Raw genomic sequence first — 21,920 nt, forward strand, 5'->3', positions numbered from 1 at the left:
GGTGTCTGCAATGCTGGGGAGTGTCTGCAATGCTGGGGGATGTCTGTAATAAGGGGGGTGTCTGTACTGCTGGGGGGTCCTGCACTGAGTGGGGGTCTGTAATGGAGGGGTGTCTGCACTACTGAGGGGGGAGTCTGCACTACTGAGGGGGGTCCTGCACTGAGGTCGGTCTGTACTGAGGGGGTGGTCTGGACTGGGGGGGGTGTCTGCACTGGGAGGTATTTGTACTGCTGGGGTGGTCCTGCACTGAGGGGGGGTCTGTAATGGGGTGGTGTCTGTACTAAGTGGGGTGTCTGTACTTGGGGGGAACTGTACTAAGGGGGGTGTCTGCACTGCTGGGGGGTCTGTACTACTGAGGGGGGTCTGTACTGCTGGGGGGTCCTGCACTGAAGGGGGGTGTCTGCACTGAAGGGGGGTCTGTACTAAGGGGTGTCTGCACTGGGGGGGTCTGTACTAAGGGGGGTCTGCACTGAGGTAGGGGGTGTCTGTACTAAGAGGGGTGTCTTTACTGCTGGGGGGTCTGTACTGAGGGGTGTCTGTACTGCTGGGGGGTCTGCACTGTACTGATGGAGGTCAGCAATGCGTGTCCTTCAGGGGCTGCATACAGTATACTGCATACTTTGTTGTTCGAAATGAATATAAGCTGTTGCCTGGGTACTGTGCCACATGGGTGAGGTAATCTGTTGTTCAATGGTATTAGTTAATTTTTTTTTTGGGGGGGGGGGGCCCCATACAACATTTTGCTATGGGGCCCTGTGATTTCTAGTTACGCCCCTGTATATATATATATTATATATATATACACACACACATACATATATACACACACACACACAAACACTGTATATACATACATACATCTTTTCCCCCCATGTACTTAGCCATTACCTGGTGGTCAGCTTTAAAAAATGGAACATGTTGTTTTTTCCCTAAACACTAAAATCTACACTGGAAGGACCAAGGGCAGTACCTACATCTCCTGCCTGAACCCTTGGAGATTAGTATCTGCTAATGAATAACAGTTTCACTCCACCAATGAGGCAGAGACATTGGGCCATCTCTGTAACCCTTCAATGCCTTTACCTTTGCTCCTGTCTTTATATGAGAACTGATAGAAGGCAGTTTGAACTTCCCCTGTCTTGGTAGGATTACAACACATAAAATGGCAGTAAGGAATACATATAACAGCAAAGGCTCTGGTACACAGCACATATTATCAAGATTGTTTCAAGCCAAATCAAATAATGTAAAAAGCACAGAGAACCCACTGACCTTCTTAATTTCTATCCAGCATTTTGTGTGCTCTTCTTCTAACAGCTGCCTTGATTCAGACTTCTCCTTAATCTCTTTAGCAAACTGCTGGCATTGGACTGTCACTGACCCAATCTGACTTTCTAGTCGGGTCACTTCATCTTGTAGCCTCTGCTCATTTAAATGGCTAACGGACAGCTGAGCATGCAGCACATCCACCTCTGTACACCCATCGGAGAGCCGGGTTCCTTTTAATCTTTCTTCTAATGATCTGAAATCAATAATCATAAAACCATGAATGCATTTCATCTACCTATTAAAGATATACGACATATTCACATTGTAAAATAAAGAGAACATGAATTAGTATGCAGTGTACCTCTTCATATTATGTGCTCATAATACTAATCAATTATATACCGAAAAATCAGTTCTAGCAGCCAGTAAAACAGAAGGCAGACTCCCCACACCATAAAGAGAATATATAAATGAGTGAACTTAGAGGCATCTCACACATAGTTTTGTTTGATGAAGGGTCAAATAAACCAGTATGTTTAGAAAGTCATGAATGATCATAAACTATTAAATCCCTTATACATAGTCCATCAGCTGATTTGATTTCAAGTAAACCTGTGGGCTGACTTAATAAAGGTAAGGTGGCCTTAGACCCATAAGGAAGATACCCTCCATGCTCCCTGGCTCAGTTCATCTTCAAAATACTTCAAAATTCTAGCAATATTTTGCCCAATTACAGTCCAGCTTTTTTGTCAACTTTGTCCCCATTTCCTTCCATCCACTGAACTTTCCTATAGACAGCCAAGGTCACGTATTGCATTCAGCATTCAAAATAAAAGGTGCAGCAGCAGGAATAAGTCTAATTATACAAGTATAGATGTTCTCTTGTTGGTCAGTGGTTTGAACAAGAATTACTTGATTTCTCCATCCACACGAGACAGCATGGAAGGAGGAATCTCCACTGGAGGTTGTTGTATTCAGCAGCAAGTGGGAGCTACGGTTGCCTGAATACTCGAACAGTGACTGCATTTGATAAGACATATATTCACTGTTCGGCTCATGATTTTTCACCCAGTTCGGACGATTATTAAAAGGAGAAGTATGGCCAAAGCTTTTTTGGATCTATTTCTCCTATGGATCACAGGACTGTGGTTCGTTCTGCACTCCTGTGACCCCTTTTCATCCGACAGCAGGCCAAAGTCCGCTGTCGGCCGTCATCACTCAGCTGACTGGCAGTTGTCTCAGCCTCTCAGTAAGCTGCCAACTGAACTTCCCATCTCTCTGCTCAGTGCAGAGGGGAAAACTGAGTTGTCAGCTGTGTTTGATCGCTCAGCTCTGAGTTCAGAGGCAACAGAGGACAGGGGATCAATCCGATGCAGCATCCACCTACGCAAGTATAATTTTTACATTTTTCTTTTTTTTGGAAACCCGAACTTCTCTTTTAAAATTACTTTTGTCAAGTCAGGAGGACTGACAGGGCCAACCCATGGGTTAAATTTCACCCATTTCAGAGAATATTTTTAACTGCGTATGGCTAGCTTTAATGGGCCGGTTATCAAATAAGAAACTGCTTAGTCTAAAATGACTAACAAAAGCTTTTGGGAACCTCGGTCACAGAAGAGTTTGCTTTATGGACCTATGCCATGGTACATGGTAAGATGAATCCATGTATTCACATTAACAAAACATGGGAAGTGCTGACCAATTCTTTTGGTAAAACTAAGCCTCGGCAGGTTGAGGAATACATCTGCTCTACCAACGGATATAAAAAGCGAACAGGACAACATTTTCCAACCACATTTCTTATGGTTTAATTCCACAATCCAAAACAGTTATATCGAAACGAATGTTACCTTATAACCACATATGTCCCATAAAACCATAATAATGTAAAAATCCAGGTCAGTGGCAGTAGTGATTTAAGGTAACCTTTATTCTCAGATAAGATCAACTCACCTGATGCTGCTCTCCCTTTCTCTCAGCGTCTTGTTCACCCTGCACACCTCTCTGTGTAGCTCTTCCTTCTGTGCTTTAGACCCCTGCAGGAAGTCAGTCTGAGCTTGTATGGTCGCCCTCAGCTCAGCTTTCTCCTCCTGGAGAACCTGTATGGAGAAAAAGCAGGAGGGTTTCTTAAACAATTATAATTAAATGTTTAGATAACTACAGTACAGAGTGGCCTATTCAGATTTTTTTATTTCTGAAAGAAGTGAGAAAGAGTTTGAAATGTTAACTTTTTACTGCTGCTTGTGTTGCTCATTTACTTGGCAGGTGTCAGACAGAACAAAAAATGATGGATAATATCACCTTCTGTTATTTAGCGGCAAGAAGAAGCCCCCCCCAATCACAGACACAAGTCACAATAATCAACTACTCATCAGCTTACCGTTGCATAGGCTATCCCCTATTCAGTCCATCATGAATGCTGCTGCCAGGCTCATCCACCTTACAAACCGTTCAGCATCTGCTACCCTCTCTGCCAATCCCTCCACTGGCTGCCACTCACTCAACAAATTTGATTCAAAATACTAACAATAAGTTTCAAAGCCATCCAAAACTTGGCTCCCAGCTACATCACTAACCTAGTCTCAAAAATACCAAATTGTTCTTTACGTTCTTCCCAAGACCTCCTGCTCTCTAGTTCCCTTGTAACCTCCTCCAATACTTACCTCCAGGACTTCTTCTGGGCCTCTCCCATTCTTTGTAATTCCCTACCCCATACTGTCCGACTATCTTCTATTCTATCCACTTTTAGGGGATCCCTGAAAACTTTTCTCTTCAGAGAAGCTTATCATGCCTCCATCTAACAACTGTAATTTTATTTTCTCCATCAGCTCATCCCCCACAGTTCTTACCTTTTGTATTGCTTGACTGTAAGCTCTAATGAGCAGAGGCCCCGGATTCCTCCTGTATTGAATTGCATTGCAACTGTACTGTCTGCCCTCGTGTTGTAAAGTGCTAGTACTATGTAAATCCTGTCTAATAATAATATAACATACATTGATCACACTGAGGTCAGTATAGAACCCTTCCTAGGATTTAACTGCTGTTTGTGTTCCCATTAGGGAGCCACCCCCCCCCCCCTCCTTTAAATTAAATTTACAGATAACAGTGTTAGACAAAAACAAGAAGACAAAGAAATTAAGTTTCTTTATTGCTCACATAGCATTTAAAACCTGATAAAGTTTCTAACTCTTTTCAATTCTCTCCCAAACTAAACACTGCAAAACCATGGAAGAACATGGACAGTACAGTGGCCCAGTGGTCAGCAGTTGCAGCACTAGGATCCTCGGTTAAAATCCCAACCAGGAGGCTACCTGCTTTAAGCATGCATGTTATCCTTATAGTTGATTAGGTTTGCTCTGGTTACTCTGATTGCCTCCCACAATCCAAAGAAATGCTGGTAGGGTAACTGGCTCCTGTCTAAATTAGCCCTAGTATGTGTATGTATGCATGTAATATAAGGAATTTGTATTGTGAGCTCCTTGAGGGCATGCAATGATGCAAATGTACAATATGTAACGTACTGCGTACATTTTTGGCCCTATATAAACACCCACAATAGATAATAGAAAATAAGCCACAAAAATATAAATGGACATAGCCCCCAGAAATCTGTGGGAGAAACATCCTCAGTACAGTACAATACTATCATAGCAAAGACCAGCCACAGGGGCCTCACCTTTATGGTGTGCCGAGCCTGCTCAAGCTCACGCTCTGTTCTCTCCTGCCCAGAAGTTAAGGACTCAAGCTGCAGATTCAGACTCTCTACTTCCCCTTCTTTGGCACAGAGAGTATCATTAGCACGTTCCAGCTGACCACTGAGAAGCTGCATTTCTGATCGGCCAGCCAAGCTTGTTTGCTCCAGCATCTGCTTACGGCTATGGGATTGCTGCTGCAAAATCAGAAAAAGGTAATTATCAGTTAAAGAAAAAAACTGAAACCTGGCAGGGCAAATCACAGGCACAATTTGTGGGTGTGGCGCTGCTTATTTTTAGTGGCATATGTCCCTTTAAGTGCACTTGTGATAAGCTTGCTGGGTAAAGTGGTTAGGTATGCAAATAAGGAAAATAAAATGTCATGACAAAATAAATAGGTAAACAGCTTATTAGTGAATATATGGTTGCAATACCTTACTGCTGAATAAATTCATAAAACACTGGAATCATCAAACTTGCACCCTATGCAAAACATATAATATAAAATAAAGTGCCTGTGCTGTGCTTACAATAGCATCCGTGGAAAAGTGACATGTGCTATGATGCAATATAAAAGTCCAAAAAGTGACTTGTGCTAAAAAGCAAAAAATAATAATTCCATATTGCAGTATTAGTTAAATTCATACGTTATGAGGCGTGCTGGTGATTTTCAAACGTGCTCCCCCCTTCTCCACCTCACTCACCAGAATCTCTCCCCTTTAAGCGGTAAGCCAACATTCACAGCAGTTTGCAAAGTGTACAGTTTCTTTGCCTTTAGTGTGTGTGTGTGTGTGTGTGTGTGTGTGTGTGTGTGTGTGTGTGTGTGTGTCTGTGTGTTGGGAATTTCCCAAATGGGGCGTAAAGACTACAATAAAAACTAACAGAGGTTGTAGCCCTTGCACATTCAATACAAAGCTTTAAGATAAAATACATGGATGCGAAACAAATTCAGCTTAGAGAAAAAGATTACAGACTAAATAATAAAAGGCAATGCTAGCAATAACTATACAAATAGCTCTTATCCACAGCAATCAGAAATCATCTCTAGCCTAGCTACAGAAAACTGAAACCTGATTGGCTGTACACTTAAATATACAAGTCAAAAAACAACTGCGCCCCTGTGTGTACCTGGTATATCTCAGCCTGTTCTGCAAGTGTCCTCCGCTGAGCCTCCAATCCTGTCAACTGTTGCTGATACAGGAGGCGCTGCTTCTCCCAGTCCAGAGACCTCTGGCGAAATTCCTATAGAAAAAGCCATAATGCAAAACAACAATTAGAGATATAGAAAGAGAAAGCAGAAACTTACTAAACTGTCACAATTCTGCAAAAAATCATTTAATCACATGAAGAGTACCGCGCAAACGTTTTAGGCAGGTGTGAAAAAATGCTGTAAATTAAGAATGCTTTCAGAAATAAGTGTTAACAGCTGATTTTATCAATTAGCAAAATGGAAAGTAAATGAACAGAAGAGAAATACAAATCAAATCAATATTTGGTGTGACCTCCCTTTGCCTTCAAATCAGCATCAATTCTTCTAGGTAATAAGTGAAATAAGTAAATTGCGGCGCTACCTAAAAAATATAAATATAAAATATATCAAAACATATATAGTGCAAAAAAGTGAATCCACCTCACTAAAGTGCTAAAATGTGCAATATAAAGTAATAGATATGTTGCATCCAATAAGATGATAAATGTGCATAAATAGTCAAACAATCATGCATATGATAATAACACAGTACAAAATGCAAAAAAAGTTGCTAAATATAATGTGCAAACAATGCGATAATAAATAGTGCTCCTCAAATAAAGTCCATGCAATTAATTATTTTTGCATTTTGTACTGTGTTATTATCATATGCATGATTGTTTGACTATTTATGCACATTTATCATCTTATTGGATGCAACATATCTATTACTTTATATTGCACATTTTAGCACTTTAGTGAGGTGGATTCACTTTTTTGCACTATATATGTTTTGATATATTTTATATTTATATTTTTTAGGTAGCGCCGCAATTTACTTATTTCACTTATTACTCCTTTGGTGCAGAGATCACTATTTTTTTGCTGGCTGCTTCCACACATTTATGTATATATATATATATATATATATATATATATATATATATATATATATATATATATATATATATATATATATATTTTTACTATACACATTTTTTTAGTTCCGTTTTCCTACACATTCATTATTAGCGAGGTGGAGCGCAGTAGTACTTTTTACTTATAATTCTTCTAGGTACACTTGCACACAAGTTTTGAAGGAACTCAGCAGGCAGGCTGTTCCAAACATCTTGGAGAAGTAACCACAGATCTTCTGTGGATGTAGGCTGCCTCAAATCCTTCTGTTCCTTCACGTAATCCCAGACAGACTTGATGATGTTGAAGTCAGGGCTCTGTGGGGGCCAAGCCATCACTTCCAGGACTCCTTGTTCTTTATACTGAAGACAGTTCTTATTGACATTGGCTGTATGTTTAGGGTCGTTGACCTTCTGCAGAACAAATTTGGGGACAATCACACACCTCCCTGATGGTATGGCATGATAGAGAAGTATGCATTTCTCAGCATTGAGGATACCATTGATCTTGACCAAATCTCCAACTCCATGTGCAGAAATGCAGCCCCAAACTTGCAAGGAGCCTCCACCATGCTTCACTGTTGGCTGCAGACATTCATTATTGTACCTCTCTCCAGCTCTTCAGTGAACAAACTGCCTCCTGCTACAGCCAAATATTTCACAATTTGGCTCATCGGTCCAGAGCACCGGCTGCCATTGTTCTGCACCCCAGTTCCTATGTTTTCGTGTATAAATGAGTCGTTTAGCTTTGTTTTCACATCAGAGGTATGGCTTTTTGGCCACAAAATGGGTGTACCTCTGGTTTCTGCCAGTTCTGTGCTGATGGCACTGCTGCACATTTTCCAATGTTGAAGGGAAGTAAGCATGATGCGTCTTTCATGTGCTGCATGAAGTTTCCTTGGCAAACCACTGCATCTACGGTCCTCAACATTGGCCAATCAATGGTGTCCTCAATGTTCAGAAATACAAACAGATACTTATCCATCATGCCATACCATCAGGAGGAGCGTGGCTGGCCCCAAATGTATTCTGCAGGAGGCCAATGGCTCCAAACACACAGCCAATCTCATTAATAATGCTCTTCAGAATAAAGAAAAAAACAAGGAGTCCTGGAAGTGATCGGTTGGCCCCCGCAGAGCCCTTATCTGAACATCGAGTCTGTATGGATATACATGAAGAAACAGGAGGATTTGAGGCAGCCTACATCCACAGAAGATCTCCAAGATGTTAGGCACAACCTACCTGCAAAGTAGGCAAAAAATATACCCAACTGAATGCAGACTTCCAGAGGATAGCAAGAAGAGACAAAAAGACCTTCTTAAAAAAAGCAATGGAAAGAACTAGAGGAAAATAACAGAATGGGAAAGACTAGAGAGATGGAAATATCAAGGGAAAGTTTTGTGCAAAGATGGGGATGATAATAGACAAAAAAATGGCAAAGACCTGACAGAAGCAGAAGAGATAAAGAAGAGATGGCAAGAACTATACAAGAAAGATCTGAATGGCCAATATAACCAGGCTGATGCAGTCACTGCCCTTGAACCGGATATCCTGGAGAGTGAAGTCAAGTGGGCCTTAGAAAGTATTGCTAATAACAAAGCTAGCTGAAGTGATGATATCCCAGCTGATTTATTTAAAATCCTGAAAGATGATGCTGGTAAACTCATGCAAAACTGTAACCAACCTACATTTTTATAATTTTCTTCCCACAAATAGAGATTTCTTTTAGTGGTATTTGACCACCACTGGGGTTTTTAGTGAAAAAAAAAAGTTTTTCTTAGTTTCGGTTATAACATTTTGTTCTCTCCTTCACAGACAGGCAATAATGGGCACTGATGAGGTGCTGATATGTAGAACTAACAGGCATTGATAGGCACCAATATGGAGCACTGATGGGCACTGATAGGTGGCACTGACAAGCGGCTGTGATGGGCACTGACAGGCGGTACTGATTGCCACTGACAGGTGGCACTGATGTGCAGCACAGATGATGAGGTACTGATGGGGTTCTAACAGGTGTTACTGTAGGGCACTGATTGGCACTGTGGTGGGCACCTACAGCCGTTTCTGATAGGGCACTGAGTGGCAGCTGATGGGCACCTTTTTGGCAGCTGTGGTGGCACATCTGATGGGGCTGTGCTGATAATCAATGTGCTGATCATCAGCACAGACCTCCCTCTGACAGGGAGGGCCACCAATCGGCTCTGCCTGTCAGTGCGAACCGAGGAATGCTGTTTACTGGCACGCCCTGGTTCACACGACAATCAGCTGTGATTAGTCACAGCTGATCACGTGGTAAGAAGCCTCTGTTAGAGGCTTCTTACCACGATTGGCAATTTGGCGTTTCAAACTAACATGCCGAACACGTGAACACCTTGCTGTGCGTCGGCATGTTATCCTGCTGGACGTCATATGACGCCTAGTCAGGATAACAGAACCACTTCTATAGGCCGGGTGGGAAGTAGTTAAGGTTAGAAATAACATGAAACCATTTATTATCACATAATTTTTTGGGTCCTTTTTAAATCATAATGGATAACAGAAGTCACCCAAATGGACCTGATAAAAAGTTTACATACCCTGGAATGTTTGGCCTTAGTACAGACACAGAAGGTGGCACACACAGGTTAAAATGGCAATTAAAGGTTAATTTCCCACATTTGTGGCTTTTTAAATCACAATTAGTGTCTGTGTATGAATAGTCAATGAGTTTGTTAGCTCTCACATTGATGCACTAAGCAGGCTAGACACTGAGCCAAGAGGAGGTAGACAAGAACAGTCAAAATACCTGCGTAATAAGCGAATGAAACTTTACAAAGATGTTAAAGTGGTTGTAAACCCTCTATTTCAACTTCAGCTCATTTTAATCTGCATAGAACAGGCAGCTGATCGCTGCCTGTGAAATGTCACTTACTGTAACAGTTTCCTTATAATCCATCCTGCAATCTGTAATGATGTCACTGTCTCCAGCGCATGTCCAGTCCGTAGCGTCTTTAACCGCACGCTATGTGCGCCGTTTCACTATCCACAACATGTCAGCTTATTTCCTTTCACTCTGAACAGCACAGGAAAGGAAGCCTCGCAATACTGTGCCCTCCTCATCTTCCTGGATAGAGGCTTGGTTTACACATGACCGCAACCTTGATCGCGCATTCACGAGATTAACACAGGGAAGGAAAGGAAGGGCGGAAATGAGCCAGCAATCAATAGTAAAGATGGCGCAGCCGATTCCAGGAAGAAGGGAAAATTTATAAATGCAAAAAAAGGTATTTCCAAACCTTGTTTTAGTGACATTTTTGCATGCAAGACTTCTATATACATTGCTGCATTATAATAAAAAAAAAAAAAAGAAAAAAAATCTGGGGTTTACTTCCTCTTTAAAGGATATAAAAAAATATCCAAAGCCTTAAATATGCCAGTCAGTACCGTTCAATCACTTAAGAAGTGGAAATTTTGGGGATCTCTTGATACCAAGCCAAGGTCAGGTAGACCAAGAAAAACCCACAGAGAAATACATTTGAATTTGAACCTGTGTGTGCCACCTTCTGTGTCTGTAACAAGGTCAAACATTCCAGGGTATGTAAACTTTTTATCAGAGCCATTTGGGTGATTTCTGTTATCACTACAATTTAAAAAGCATCCAAAAAACTACGTAATATTAAATGGCTTCATGTGATCAGTATCCTTAAATAAGAGACAGTTTTTTTGGCTCAGTCAGTCATGTTTTCAATATTAATTCCAAAATGTCACAATTTCTGCCAGGGTATGTAAACTTTTGAGCATGACTGTGTGTATATATATATATATATATATATATATATATATATATATATATATATATATATATATATATATAATGGATTACAGCCAGATTACAGAAAATAGTTAGTCCCTGTGTTACACCCATGGGCGCCAAACAATGTACAGTAATTGGCATGCTGCTCTTGACTTTGTCCATGTCTACAAAGCAATATACAATAATCTGCAGAAACGACTCAAAAGAAGAATTCTAGACAAAAAATTATAAAACAAATTGCCTTCATAAACAATGTAACTCTGCATGCAATGATACATGCATCAATGGTAATACCTAGTCATATGTATAATAAGTATACTGTCAGCTGCCAGTTTATTTAAAGCAGACTGTGCAATAGCGTGCAAGCTCTGCTAATTATGTTCAGGCTCCTAACCCCTATAAAAAAACAGAACATAATTCACTTACTGATAGTATGTCCAAATTTACCTGTAAAGAAAAAGTTAGATTATGGACCTTACACCTATCTTCTACCCATGCTGCCTAGGTGAGGGTGATGCCATCTTTCTTCTACTGAGATCCTGGGGAATACAAGGGGCAACCCAAGTTTTAGGAGAAGACGTTCTTGCACTGGACTGGGATGTCCTTTTTTCATTACATTTTGGACCTAGTATTAGCAGGTGATATTTACAGGGGGAGGGGGCCTAGACATATTAAGTGGAACTTGCAATATTCTGTAATGGTCCACGTTAAGCTAGGCTCTTAAGGCTCCAAACATACAACTGATCAGCTGCCAGTTCAGCACTGTTTTTAATGCCACACTCTGTACTAAGACCAAACACCGCTGATGTCACACATACCGACACTGAATAAAGTTTCAATGCTTCATAGAACAGCATCAGTATATCAGATTGGATGGTTGTAGTTCATGTTTTTCGGCAGTGTTATTGCAGGACTGAACAATCCACAAAGCAGCGATGACGAACACGCTGACAAGTGACGCATCCACACTGCGACTCCGATGAATGCAACCTAGAGTCTTCTATTTTTTTCTTTGTAATTTTCTCACCTCCAGCCTTCTTGTCAGACGGCCAACCTCTGACTTCTCTTCTTCCGCTTTGCCTTTCACCTCCAGCCTGTGGTGTCGTCTCTGAACCTTTTCATAAGATCTTTTCAGTTTATTGAGCTATTTACAAAAGACAGTAAATAAAGGGTTTCATATCTAAAACAGGGAACTCAAATGAATGGCAGATATATTTATTGAACAATGTATATTAAAACAAAGGCAGGGAAAGTAAATCAAAGCATATGAGGAAAAACTGGACAAGCAGAGGTGACCATCTATGAAAACCACAAGTCCAGTAGAATATAAAACACAGGATACTGCTATAACATGCAGCTCTTAACTGCTGTAAAAGTTGCACTTGGTTTGCCCCCTTCCGTCTGCACAGATATCAGTCTGGTTAAACTGACTAGTAGATTTTTTTATGGGGCTTTTTGTTCTTATGGTGCTGTCTGTTATCAGGGACAATGACCATCATCTTGGAAATAAAGATTGCTACTATGGGGAGACAAATATGTAAGTAAGCATTTAAAACACTTGATTTTGATGTGCTTCTACCTGCCCTTTTTAAGTTGGTGACAGGGTCTCCTTTAGGTTGTAGTGAAGTCTACACTTTTGTTTTTTAATTGGCCCCATGCAGTTTTATGCCATAATGTGCTAGTAGGCACCACCTACTAGCACATTATGATAGACTTGCCTTTAAAATGGAGCCCGCTAGCCCTACACTGTCACTGCCAGCACTCCCATTATCACCCAGTCTTCCTTACAGGTTTGCGTTCCCCCTACCGTTTGAATGCCCAGGACGCAATGATATCACCGTAGCAGGACATTCAGCGTGCCCTGAATGCGCATGCGTAGTGACTCAATCAGGCTACAGAGGATGTGAGTATTCTATTTAAGAATTTACTACCGCTTTAAAGTACAACTAAACCCTAGCTGAACAACATTTTGTTTTCTAAAGCACTGTGTAACAAACAATTGAAAAGTATTTTTTAAATTTTATAGACCCTTTAACCACATCCCGACCAGCGCACGATGATGTACGTCGACAGAATGGCACGGGCAGGCATATTGGCGTACAGGTACGTCCAATATTCGATGCCGCCCTGCCATCGGGAGCGCGCCGGCGGCGGTGCGCTCCCGCGCTGGTGGGGACCCCCGTGAGTCCGGTCGCGGGACCCGCGGACTCAATCGCTGCGGGCATCCCCGCGATCGTCTCACGGAGCGGCCGAATGGAGGAAATGCTGTGTAAACAACATTTTTCCATTCAGCCTAGCAACTAGTGACGCTGATCTCTGCTCCATGTGATTGGAGCAGAGATCAGTGTACACTAAATGAAAGCCCAACCCCCCCACAGTTAGTAACACACCCCTAGGAACACTTAACCCCTACACTGCCACCCACTGGTTAACCCTTTCACTGCCAGTGTCATTTACACAGGAATCACTGCATTTATATAGCAGTGATTACTGTATAAATGACAATGGTCCCAAAAATGTGTCAAAAATGTCCGATGGGTCCCCCACAATGTCGCAGTCACAATAAAAATCGCAGATCGCCGCCATTACTAGTAAAAAAAAAAAATAATAAAAAATTATTAATAAAAATGCTATAAAACTATCCCTATTTTGTAAACGCTATAACTTTTGCGCAAACCAATCAATAATCGCTTATTGCGATTTTTTTTACCAAAAATATGTAGAAGAATACGTATCGGCGTAAACTGAGGGAAAAAAAATGTTTTTTTATATATTTTTGGGGGATATTTATTATAACAAAAAGTAAAAAATAATGCGTTTTTTTCTAAATTGTCGCTCTATTTTTGTTTATAGCGCAAAAAATAAAAACCGCAGGGGTGATCAAATACCACCAAAAGAAAGCTCTATTTGTGGGAAAAAAAGGACGTCAATTTTGTTTGGGAGCCACGTCGCACGACCGCGCAATTGTCAGTTAAAGCGACGCAGTGCCGAATCGCAAAAAGTGGTCTGGTCTTTGACCAGCAAATTGGTCCGGTCTGAAAGTGGTTAAATTCATCTCAGTGCTGCTGATCTCCTCCTGCATTTTACAGTCAGTATCTGTCTACATGCACTTTCTTCCGCTTTATTTATTTACAGGAAACAGTAGTGACTTAGGGAGCCAGTGACATAGGTATCTGAAACACAAAATAATTTGATGCGTGTGAAGAGTCTGCAAATGGCGTTGCAGTACAAAAATTCAAGAAAAAGTCAGGGGGGTCAGCAACAGGTATCTGTGGGATAAATCAGAGACAAAGGGGGTTGATTTGCGAAAACTGGAACATGCAAAATCTGATGCAGCTCTGCATAGAAACTTTAGCTTCCAAGTTTTATTGTCAAGGTTTAATTAAACAAGCTGACGTTAGAAGCTGATTGGCTACCATGCACAGCTGCACCAGATTCTAAGCGAACCAGTATTAGTAAATCTCCCCCAAATACATTTTAAAGTATGCCCATTTGTAATTTAAGAAGTCTGAACAAATGAATTCCCATCATGTCAAAATGTACAAAATAATTTTCAGTAAATGTAACTTATCACTAAAAAGTCTAAGAGCTCCAGTCAGTTAAAACGAGTGCCTAGGCATAATCTATCAGGTTTTGCCCAAAAGGAGCATCTTGGGAGAATTAGGTTATGTTCTGAAGAACAGAATAAAGCTGGCCATACACAGCTAGATTTCTCTTGTTTAGCCTTGTGGGCTGAAAAAAAAAAAAAGGAAGAATTGCTGAATTACCCCTATCTATGCTAAACCGCATGGATAGTGGAATCTTTGATGCCAGCTTTTACATTCAGAAGGCTGACCCCTGGAGAACAAAGAATGCATTTGATGCAGTCATTGTTTGGCCAACAACTTTCCACCAGATGCCTTCAATTTTGTAATTTAAAGGTTTGTTGAGCCGGGCAGTGCCACAGGAGCACCCACAGCTTAAATTTTGCCCCATTCAGCATGAATTGGATGAAACTGACACCGTGTATGACTAGCATAAGGGCTTCATTTACAAGTTCAGTATGAATACGTCTTGATGGAAAAGGTAATGATGGTATAACAAACCTCTTCCTGAAACTGTGTCAGTTGAGATTCATACTCTGCTGTCTTATTAAGATTGCTCTCCTCTTGCTCTGCCAGCTGTTTTCTTAGAGTCTTGATCTGTAGAATAAAAAACAGGATACACTTTAATTTAAAAAAAAGCCTTTGCATAAAAAAAATGAAACTATAGTTCTAGTTAAAATAATTGCTAGCAGGCTGCTTTTTTATTGCAGAGGAGACTCTGTGTCTTCTGCATAAAAAAGAACAACAAAACGCATGGTAGCAATGTTTATTTTCTAAATGCACGTTGAGTTGGGCATGTGCAGTTCAGTGTACAGATCCGATATCTGTTGGAATGAATAAACTGCCTTGTGCATGTGCAGGAGTTACATTACACCAGGCTGGAAAATCAAGATGGCAGAAGAAGCCAGGGCAAAGAGCTCCCTTTGGCACATAGGCCTGCCATAATATTTGTATAGTGGCTTTGCGTAAATGTTTTAAATATTTATGTCTGGAGGAAGAGAGAGTTATCCACCACATACAGAAAGGCTTCCTCGCAGTAAGAGCTATAAAAATGTGTGATGGACTCCCTCAACAACTAGTTCTTGCTAGCTCAGCAAATAGTTTTTTTAAACAAAGGGCTGGATGCATTCCTAAATGCACAAAATATGACTGGATACTAACATTTAAAAAAGGTTGTACCAGGGGTAGTTGATCCAGGAAATATCTGATTGCCTCCTGGGACCAGGAAGCCATTTTTTTCCCCATTGGAACGAATGGGATCATACTTTATGGGGATTTTTTTTCTTCCCTCTGGATCAACTGTGGGTATAGGCTAGTGTATATGGAGGTTTTCTATTATTTTTCCTCTATTGGTTGAACTGTCTTTTTTCAACCCAGCTATATATTTATATCTTTTTTTTTAGTTGGGTAAATACCTCCCTGATAGAAACCGTGAAATTACCGAGTAACCATCATGGGTAACAAGCACCCTATGATGTCTGCCACCAAACTGTTATTCTTATATGAGACACGTGAAAGAAAAGGCCCAATTCTTTCCGAACCCTTTGCTAAAGTCTCTTTATTTTGGTAGGGTTTTCTTGGATCAGGAGCTGTGACCCCCAGCTTTCACACATCTACTGGTGAAATCTGTTGGTATGATTTGTTCAGATAAAGGTTTTTAAATGTATATCATTCTGGTATATTTGCAGAGTGCTAATAAAACGTGACCACCATGTTCTATAGCATTGTTGTCAATGTTAGTTAAACTCTTCTGTATCACTAAAACATTGGATAGAAGCAAATTGGGATTTTCATTCAATGGGAATTTCATTTGCATTTAAACTGAGGAACCCATTCAGCTGTCAGAGATGGTAGGATTACCTCCTGGCTCAGTCTTTCTTCTCGAGCTCTGGAGGTATTTAACTCCTGCTCTCGGAGTTGTAAAAGCGTATTGAGTGTCTCAGTATGGGCTTCCCACTCAGCCTTCTTATGATCCAACATAATGTCAATCTGTCTCATCAATTCTTGTAACTCTGCTTCACAGGAACTGTAAAGTGTTCTGACACAAGGAAAGAAAAACAATGATGTGTGGGACACAAGAGTGGACATAAACACAGCACAAGATTACAGCAACATTATCAGCAGAAACAACCAAAACCAGTCTAACATGAGAAAAGACATGTCCAGTGCATAATTACTCATTAGCATGGATTATCAAAAATGTTGAAAAACAAGAGCAAAGGTTTAGTGTCTACAGCAGGCATCAGCGACCTACAGCACGAGATGCCTTTTTAACTGGAGCCTAAAGCAACGCTGTCATAGCCTGTATTTCACTGCTCACTAGGCTGTCAATTGCAAAGCTTTGTCTGCCCATGGCTCACCCACCTCCCCGACTTTACTGACAGCGTAGCACACTAGCAAGTTCAAGAGCAGGGTGTATGGAAGAAGCCCATCCACCCCCCTACACCCTCCCTCCAATTGTTGGAACTGCTGTAGCAGTAAAACTTCTGTATTTCTGCGGGTATGGCTTGTGGCTGATCTGAAGTGTGAGGGTGCAGAGTTTAGGGCTGATCTGAGGAGTAATGGTGCAGAGTTTAGGGCTGATCTGAGGTGTGAAGAGGCAGAATTTAGGGTTGATCTGAGGTATGAAGGTGCACAGTTTAGGGCTGATCTGTGGTGGGAAGGTGCAGCGCTTAGGGCTGATCTGTGGTGGGAAGGTGCAGAGTTTAGGGCTGATCTGTGGTGGAAAGGTGCAGAGTTTAGGGCTGATCTGTGGTGGGAAGGTGCAGAACTTAGGACTGATCTGAGGTGGGAAGGTGCAGAGTTTAGGGCTGATCTGATCTGAGGTGTGAAGGTGCAGAACTTAGGACTGATCTGAGGTGGGAAGGTGCAGAGTTTAGGGCTGATCTGAGGTGTGAAGGTGCAGAGTTTAGGGCTGATCTGAGGTGGGAAGGTGCAGAGCTTAGGACTGATCTGAGGTGTGAAGGTGCAGAGTTTAGGGCTGATCTGAGGTGGGAAGGTGCAGAGCTTAGGGCTGATCTGAGGTGGGAAGGTGCAGAGCTTAGGGCTGATCTGAGGTGGGAAGGTGCAGAGCTTAGGACTGATCTGAGGTGGGAAGGTGCAGAGCTTAGGGCTGATCTGAGGTGGGAAGGTGCAGAGCTTAGGACTGATCTGAGGTGGGAAGGTGCAGAGTTTAGGGCTGATCTGAGGTGTGAAGGTGCAGAGTTTAGGGCTGATCTGAGGTGTGAAGGTGCCACTTTGCGTAAATTAAAACTGAACTATACTCACCCAAACTCCAGTGATGTCATGTCCATGAGTACCCTCCATAGGAACACACATCTTCGGCAGGTCCTCTTCCAAGTTCTGATCTTTAGTCATTTTGATTGGCCAAGCCATGCACGGAAAAAGCCAAAATTGTATGCTGAGCTGTGCATAAGCAGCTCAGTGTAAATTGTGCACAAGCAGGTAAGAATACTTTAAAGCAGTAGAGACATGCTAGGTCTCTTCTACATTAATAAACCTCCCTTTTTACAAACAAAAAAGTGTTTTAAGTAAATTACATTTTAAAGATAAAAAGGTTTTCCACTATGCAAATCAACTTAATACATTTCAGATGCCTCAAGTTAAAGTTCATTTTCCATAGAAAGCAACCACAGCCGGAGTGGAAAATCCTGTCCCTTCCCAACCTGTTGCAGAATAAGGCCCCTTGTATGGAAGCAGGGGTCTCACTAAAAAGGTCTGACATACCCCTCTGCAATAAACAAAGCTCATACACCATGCTGATTGGTGAGCACTAGTTCTGACTCAGCAAGTGGTGTGTTGGACATTTGTAGAGAGGCCACTGCTTCCACACAGATTAGGGGTCCTTTTCCACGTCTCTGCATTATTTTATACTCACCCTGTCTTTCCTTTTTTTTGCATTCCTTCCAACAAAGCTTCCATCATGGAGTGATAACGTTCCAGAACCAATACCCACTCATAAACCTGGAAGAAGACAAGAACACTGTGATACAACCACATAGGACACTTGGGATTTTGCTATAGCGTAACATGCCAAGGATGCAGTAAAGTAGCCACCACAAACTTTGTAATCTATGAAGTAATCACCTCAAAACTGGACACACACACACATGCACATTACAATCTGATTACACAGTTTCCTTTATGCTGCTCATACATATGACTTTATATCAGCCCTTAAAGTGACACTAAAGTTTTTTTGTTTTTTTTTTTAAACATGTTATACCGTACTTACCTGCTCTGTGCAGTGGTGCACAGAGCAGCCCGGATCCTCCTCTAATTGGGTCCCTCGCCAGCTCTCCTGGCCCCTCCCTCCTGCTGAGTGCTCCCACAGCAAGCAGCTTGCTATGGGGGCACCTGAGCTGAGCCGCTGCTCTGTGCATCTATGCAGACACAGAGCCACGGCTCGGCCCCGCCCGCTTTCACTCCTCATTGACTCGCTGACTTTGATTGACAGCCATGTTGCCGCTGCTGTGTCTCAGCCAATGAGGAGGAAGAGGCCCTGAACTTTGTGGCTCTCATGCAACATCAATGGATGGAGAGGGAGCTCAGGGGAGTATTAGGGAGGCTGAGGGGAGCTGCTGCACACAGATTTTTTTATCTTAATGCATAGAATGCATTAAGATTAAAAAAAAAAAAAAAACTTCTCACTTTAAAACCACTTTAGTTTAATAATTTCCATATTATTTTCAGTAAATGTATTAGAATTTTCTGAAAGGCTCTGAGTTTAACCCTTTTATTGAAATGATCAGCATAGAATGATCACAGCATTACATGTATATTTACCTGCAAATATATTGCAAAATTTATATTCAATCAGGTTAAGCTAGCAGTATCAGCAATGGCTAAAAAGCCCTGGGATGCTGCAGTCCTCTCGCACCCACCCCCCCCCCCCTCGGTCTCTCCCTGAAACCCTCTGGCGATCAGCGGTGGGAAGCAGAGGGTGAACGGATGCTCCAGCAGGTGCTGTAATGTGGGAGGTGATGTGCTGCCCCCCGGGGTATCATCAGGCTCCACTCCCAGTCTCAGGGTCAGATGTCTGCTGGCATGGTTTCCAGCTGGCAGGATAATATCCAGACAGAGGTGTGCTCTCTCCAACTCCCTCGGTGCCAAGAGGAGGAACTTTCCCAAGAAGTTGAATAGAAATCATCTCTCCACTCCTACTGCACAGTGTCTTTTGGGATCTATAGTGTAAATTGTCTATTCGTCCAATTATATGGCTGTCATCTCAAACTACATCTCCCAGGATTGAGGATTCTCAGTGCTCTGTATAGAAGTCTTTGGGCTTGCTTGGCTTTAGCTCTCCTCTTGCTGTTCAAAGGAGAATGGTCAAGCATAACAGCAGTATCTCCATAGAGGGATAGAAGAATAAAAAGCGAAGAAGGTCTCCTTAATATTGCTGTAGCCCAGCACCTAACCATAGAAACATAATTATGTACTGTAGCATGTTATCACCATAAGAATGGATTAGCAGTGTCTCTACTATTAATGTCCAGATCTACAGGAAATCATTTTTACAGCACACCTTTGTGTGAGACCTCTTTTAGCTGTTTTTTCTATAAATTGGCTGTTCATGTCCCCAGGTTAAGATCTGTATTGATCAACAAAGGGGGAGCATAGCATCAGAAATACATGAAAGCAATGGGTCTGCACCAATACTCCATGAATAAAGAGAACCTAGGGGACAGATGTTACCTGTATATAGCATACATGGCAGGGACATGTAAAGTGTATCTCTAGGTGAAATTTTTCTTTCTCAATCAGCTTTAGATTGAGTGGGAAATGGTTAGACCCTATATCAAGTTTGTATTTCTGTCTCCACTTAGGGAGATTCACCACTTTATTTGTACTGCGACCATTGTCATCAGAAAAAAGAAAGGGAAGGGGAAATACAAAATATTTCGATTTGTTCCAAAACAGGGTGGATTTGATTTAAATCAAGATTTAAATCACTAGTAAAAAGACTTGATTTAAATCGTAATTTTTAAAGAGCAACTGTCATCCTCTGACCCGCTGTTGACTCACCGACAGTCCCATTCACTTTAATGGGACGGCTGTTGATGCGGCAGTGACACAACAAGGTGAGGAACGTGGCAGCAGCAGGTGATGTCCGATAAAAGGCGCTGCCATGATGGATCTGAAATGACAGGTGTTCTTTAAATGTAAGGGCTCATTCTTACTGGTAAATTAGAATCTTTAAATATTTTGCAAACAAATTGAATGTTTCCTATTTAGAATAATAAGCTGTTTAGTTCGTAAAACAGCAACATCAGAACCGATTCAGTCATACAGTTTGTAGTGTACATAGATTTGCAAAACATTGGGATAAAGGAATATTCCTGAACTTTGTTTCAACTCATGGTTACTGTGAAATTGTGTGAACGCATCAATGCAGTGCATGTTATCTCAGCTTGCAGAACTTGAATGAAAATCAAATTACATTCAAAAATTTAAATATTGTAGAATATACAGCCTCATGCTACATAACTAAGCTCCATTACATGCTGAATAAACTAAATTATTAATGTATCTTAAATAGAAAACTATCTTTAGATAAAACGCTTTTGGAGTAACAATCTATTAAAATAAATTTGATTAAAAAAAATATATATTTAAATTAAAAAAAATATATATTTAAATTTAAAAAAATCTAATTTATTTGATTTTTTTTTTAATCACTTATTTAAATCCACCCTGCTTCAAAACAAAAGATGAGGGGACATCTTCTATTGTAGACACCTGTCCCCGGAAAAGCCGCATAAGTGGAGAATTCCCCTCGCTTTGGGAGATTTTTTTCTGTCTCTAGAATAGGAAGAAAAGGGAAAATTCTCCAATGCAAGACAGATTGTAAAAAATAAAAATAAAAACTGTCAGGGGTTTAAACCCACCCATAATTTATTAATATCCGTTTTGACTATACATACATTTTATTCTTCTTACTGATCAGTTTTGAAAACCAAGGCCAAGTTTTTAAAGCAAGAGCCCTTTTTGGAAATCTGGTTTAGTAGGAGACTGAAAATAATACTACTGGCTAAGGATGAGCTCTGATCTTGATCACTGTTTGTTAGGTATGTGTCACATGGTGATCACCACCAGCTTCATTCCTGTAGATCCGTGTCATATTGCATTCACGTGCCAGGAGTAAGTATGGGTGAGCTCAGGCGTGTTTGCAAACAGCACATACAGAGCCCGCCAGGAAGTCGGCACTGCGGAGCGCTAATCACAGGCAGCGAGACATTTCCCGATCTCTGCAGCCACACATCGGGACAATGCACTCGAAAGAGAATTTTTGCCGATACTGGTGCCGAAAAGGGGGAGGGGCCTGCTGGGCTTGGCCCCGGACTGGCGCCGCCCATCACGGGGGTGTCATTCCATCTTTACTCTCTCCTCCTCCCCTCCCTCCCTTCTCACCCATGCTGCAGGCAGCCCCTAGGGTCTCAGTGTAAAGTCCCCCTCTCCCCAGCGGTGGCTGTATAT

General features: G+C 41.5%; 1 protein-coding gene across 3 annotated transcripts in view; it reads right to left on the minus strand.

Moving 5' to 3' along the window:
• The window catches only part of CEP63 (centrosomal protein 63), a 44,084-nt gene that overhangs the window by 14,442 nt on the left and 7,722 nt on the right, over window positions 1-21,920 (minus strand). For 2 of the 3 annotated variants that reach the window (XM_077488652.1, XM_077488650.1), the window contains exons 2-10: window positions 20,469-20,580; window positions 18,322-18,407; window positions 16,305-16,482; window positions 14,946-15,041; window positions 11,888-12,004; window positions 6,090-6,203; window positions 4,946-5,158; window positions 3,223-3,368; window positions 1,273-1,522 (exon numbers count right to left, since the gene is read on the minus strand). In XM_077488652.1, the coding sequence (XP_077344778.1) occupies window positions 1,273-1,522; window positions 3,223-3,368; window positions 4,946-5,158; window positions 6,090-6,203; window positions 11,888-12,004; window positions 14,946-15,041; window positions 16,305-16,482; window positions 18,322-18,407; window positions 20,469-20,480 (1,212 nt within the window). In that variant the 5' untranslated portion in view covers window positions 20,481-20,580. The remainder of the gene's footprint in view (window positions 1-1,272; window positions 1,523-3,222; window positions 3,369-4,945; window positions 5,159-6,089; window positions 6,204-11,887; window positions 12,005-14,945; window positions 15,042-16,304; window positions 16,483-18,321; window positions 18,408-20,468; window positions 20,581-21,920) is intronic. The other variant, XM_077488651.1, reaches the window with a different exon arrangement.

The sequence above is a fragment of the Lithobates pipiens genome, unplaced genomic scaffold, assembly GCF_037356315.1.
Source record: "Lithobates pipiens isolate NorthernLeopardFrog02 unplaced genomic scaffold, aLitPip1_a1.2 Scaffold_18, whole genome shotgun sequence".
Classification (NCBI taxonomy): Eukaryota; Metazoa; Chordata; class Amphibia; order Anura; family Ranidae; genus Lithobates; species Lithobates pipiens.